We start from the raw sequence: 3,852 nt of genomic DNA on the forward strand, positions 1-3,852 counted from the left end.
TCATGGAGAATGCCTTGTCATCTAAAATTATTTTTAGGTTTCTGAGTTTTAAACAATCTTTCTGGGACTATTTTTAATCTTAGGGTTTCCAAATCTTAAATTTGGAGATCAGTCTCATGCTGCTGTCTGCGCTGAAAGAAGCATCTCAGCATCACATTTCAAAACAAAAGGCCAACTCAATCAGCGTTAACGGAGGCAGTTTGCAAAAGCTGAGGCTGCTGCTGTTGAGGAAGTGGGAACAGGGATGTCAGTGCTGCCTATGTCAAACTTAAGTCCTTTCAAATAATGGGTTTGGCTCTTTGCTTGTTTCCTCCCTCTATGAATATCTATGTTCATTGGAAAAAAAATTAAAAATACATACAAGCAAAAGAAAGGGGAGAAGATCATCAGTAAGCCCATCACTTATTTATTTTTTTTAAGATTTTTTTTAATTATTCATTTTTTAAAATATATTTTTATTGATTTCAGAGAGGAAGGGAGAGGGAGAGAGAGATAGAAACATCAATGATGAGAGAGAATCACTGATAGGCTGCCTCCTGCATGCCCCCCACTGGGGATCAATTCCGCAACCTGGGCATATGCCCTGACCAGGAATCGAACCGGTGAGCTCTTGGTTCCTGGGTCGATGCTCAACCGCTGAGCTACACCCGGTTGGGCTCATCACTTATTGGTAAATGTCCTTTCAGGCTCTTTAAATGTCTATCTAATGTCTCTCTCTTTCTCTTTCTTTCTCTCTCTCTCCCTCCCCCTCTCTCTCTCTCTCTCTCTCTCTCTCTCTCTCTCTCTGTAAATGGTAAGTGCCATGGACAGGAAAACAATTATATCTATACTAGAGGCCTGGTGCACGAAATTTGTGTCCCTCAGTCCGGCCTGCGCCTTCTTGCAGTCTGGGAGCCCTCGGGTGATGTCCAACTGACATAGAGGCGGGAGAGGCTCCCGCCACCACTGCTGTGCTCGCCAGCCATGAGCCTGGCTTCTGGCTGAGTGGCACTCCCCTTGTGAGAGCATACTGACCACCAGGGGGCAGCTCCTGTGTTGAGCGTCTGCCCCCTGGTGGTCAGTGCACATCATAGCAACCGGTTGTTCCGCCGTTTGGTCAATTTGCATATTAGCCTTTTATTATATAGGATATATGGGATAATTCTGGATGTAACATACATATAACTTGTTTTTTATTCAACAATATGTCAGTACATATATATCTGCATCATCATTTGTAGATCTGCTATAATGTTTTTAATTAGCCCCCCTAATTTTCAATAATTTGCTGTTATAAGCATTACCCTGAATATCCTATCATACATTGTTGTGCCATTATCTAATTATTTCCTTAAGATAAACTCCCAGGAGTAAAATTGATGGATTAAAGGGTATACACATTATTAAGGTTTTTTATAAACCTATCAAAAATTGCCTATCATCTGTAAAAGTTGAGTTAGTTTATCCCATGTTCTAAGGATAACTGTTCTAGTCTATAAAAATGCAGCCCTTTTTTTTCAAAAATCACAATCCTAAACTCAGGGCCTTCCATTCTCACACTTCTGCACCCAGAGCAGCAACTCCCCCTGCTTCCAGATGTGTGGCCAGAGCAGCCCTAACTCTGCTAAGTGCATTCTGTCCCGATGTCTCATTCTCATGCATGCACTCTTTTCTCTTCCAGAGTGAATTAGACGTATCCTTTTTCAATGCTGTGAGTCAAGCTTTCCACAGTATTTGGCAAAACACAGGCTAGTCTTTATCAGGTAAGTGCCATGGGCAGAAAAACAATTAGGCAGAATCTAGAATCCAGAATGCTAATCATCAGTGACCAGAACATGAAAGCCAGAGGTACAGCTGCTTTGTAGAAACACCCGCCTTTTTTGCAAAGACAATTCTTATTAAGATTTTTGTATGTTTCAGACAAGGCAGTTCTGTGGTAGTAATTATAATAACTGTTATATATTAATTTAACTTCTCTTAAGTATACAGGATAGACCTTTTTAGAATTTAAGTAACACAGGCAGAAAGTGCGTGGTCCTTGTAGAGAGAATGGATTTTCATGGCTCCAGGTATAAATCTCCAGAAATTCCCCACATGGTCAGAATAAGGCTTCAGGGGTGATAAACCAGAGGGTTAAAGAAGTTGCCTGGCTCATCTTCATTTCCTTTTATAGCAGAGAATGCTCTCCTTTTCTTCTCTTCTCCCTTTTATTGTATTTTTTCTAAATTTATCTTTATTATTGAAAGTATTACATATGTCCCTCTTTTTTCCCCATTGACCCCCCTTAATCCCATACCAGCCTCCCTCCCCCCTCCAAGGCCTTCCCCACACTATTGTCTGTGTCCATGGTTATGCATATATTCATATAAATTATTATGTTAATCTCTCCCTACCTATCCCCCCACCCAGCCTTCCCTCTGAGATGCCACAGTCTGTTCCATGCTTCTATATCTCTGGATCTGTTTTGTTCATCAGTTTGTTTTATTCATTAGATTCTTCTCCCTTTTAAATCAAAGTATCCAAGGCCCCAACAAGAAGCATGATTTGCTTAGAATACTGCAGCCCTGCAGACTATGGCAGGAGCCCACTAGGTATGTGTGAGTGCTCTGGAGGGAAATTGACTTTCAAAAATTTGCTTACCACTTGAAAGCAATAATAAAAGAGTCCTTTGAGAAAACATCAGGCTTGAATCTAAAATAGTTACACTAATTATAACAAATAGATATTAATTATAACGTGCTTATGTATATGTTGGTATACATACATTTAGACATGTATGCCCAGAGTCAGGATATTCTGAAGAAATAGCCATTTACCTTTAACTAGTGATAGAAAATGTCATCATGTTGATAAACTTCATTTTCAGGCTATATTTGAAAGCCTCTTTAAATTAACTGGGAAAATCTGCATGCCCTCTAACGGTGAGTGACCTAAATCTAGGACCCCTTTGACTTAGGAGACCCGAGACCACGCTGTATATTAGCATGTAACCTTCCATTATTTTTTTAAAATATGTTTTATTGATTTTTCACAGAGAGGAAGAGAAGGGGATAGAGAGTTCGAAACATCGATGAGAGAGAAACATCGATCAGCTGCCTCTTGCATACCCCCGACTGGGATGTGCCCGCAACCAAGGTACATGCCCTTGGCCAGAATCGAACCCGGGACCCTTCAGCCCGCAGGGCGACGCTCTATCCACTGAGCCAAACCGGTCAGGGCTGTAACTTTCCATTTTAACTCAGCTCTTTATTTTTTATTTATTTTTATTTTATTTTATTTTTTTTAAATATATTTTATTGGGTTTTTTACAGAGAGGAAGGGAGAGGGAAAGAGAATTAGAAACATCGATGAGAGAGAAACATCGATCAGCTGCCTCCTGCACATCTCCTACTGGGGATGTGCCCGCAACCAAGGTACATGCCCTTGACCGGAATCGAACCCGGGACCCTTCAGTCCGCAGGCCGACGCTCTATTCACTGAGCCAAACCGGTTTTGGCTTAACTCAGCTCTTTAAAGCAATTCAAATAAATCTCTTCCTCCTTGTACAGGGGAATAAGAACTTGCCATTTTACTTCAAGGATGATAGTGAAAGCTGATAGACACTTCCCTGGGAATACAGAACCCAAGTTCCACTTTTGGTCCTACCACCAATTAGCTGTGTGTGTTGGACAAGTCACACAACCTCTCATCTCAAAATGATAGAATTAGACTAGAAGAGCTTTAAAGTCCTCAGCCTTAATATTTGATGTTGCTATGACTCTAGGTAACTGAGCTGAGTTACCTTACACCTGGAACAGGAGAGGAGAGTCCTACAAGGTTAGATATTCAGAGAATTAAAGTGAGTCAGATGTAACAGGATATGTAGTACAGTTG

At 40.9% G+C, this 3,852-nt stretch overlaps 1 protein-coding gene across 1 annotated transcript in view; it reads left to right on the forward strand.

The window, feature by feature from the left end:
- LOC111824700 (AP-4 complex subunit sigma-1-like) overlaps positions 1–1,665 on the forward strand; it is a gene marked incomplete at its 5' end in the record, with an annotated part of 7,160 nt that extends 5,495 nt beyond the window's left edge. Inside the window, one exon of the mRNA XM_023749245.1 lies at positions 1,552–1,665. Within this exon, the coding sequence (XP_023605013.1) occupies positions 1,552–1,665 (114 nt within the window). The remainder of the gene's footprint in view (positions 1–1,551) is intronic.
- Positions 1,666–3,852: the final 2,187 nt, after the last annotated feature.

The sequence above is a fragment of the Myotis lucifugus genome, unplaced genomic scaffold, assembly GCF_000147115.1.
Source record: "Myotis lucifugus unplaced genomic scaffold, Myoluc2.0 scaffold_4344, whole genome shotgun sequence".
NCBI classification, from domain to species: Eukaryota; Metazoa; Chordata; class Mammalia; order Chiroptera; family Vespertilionidae; genus Myotis; species Myotis lucifugus.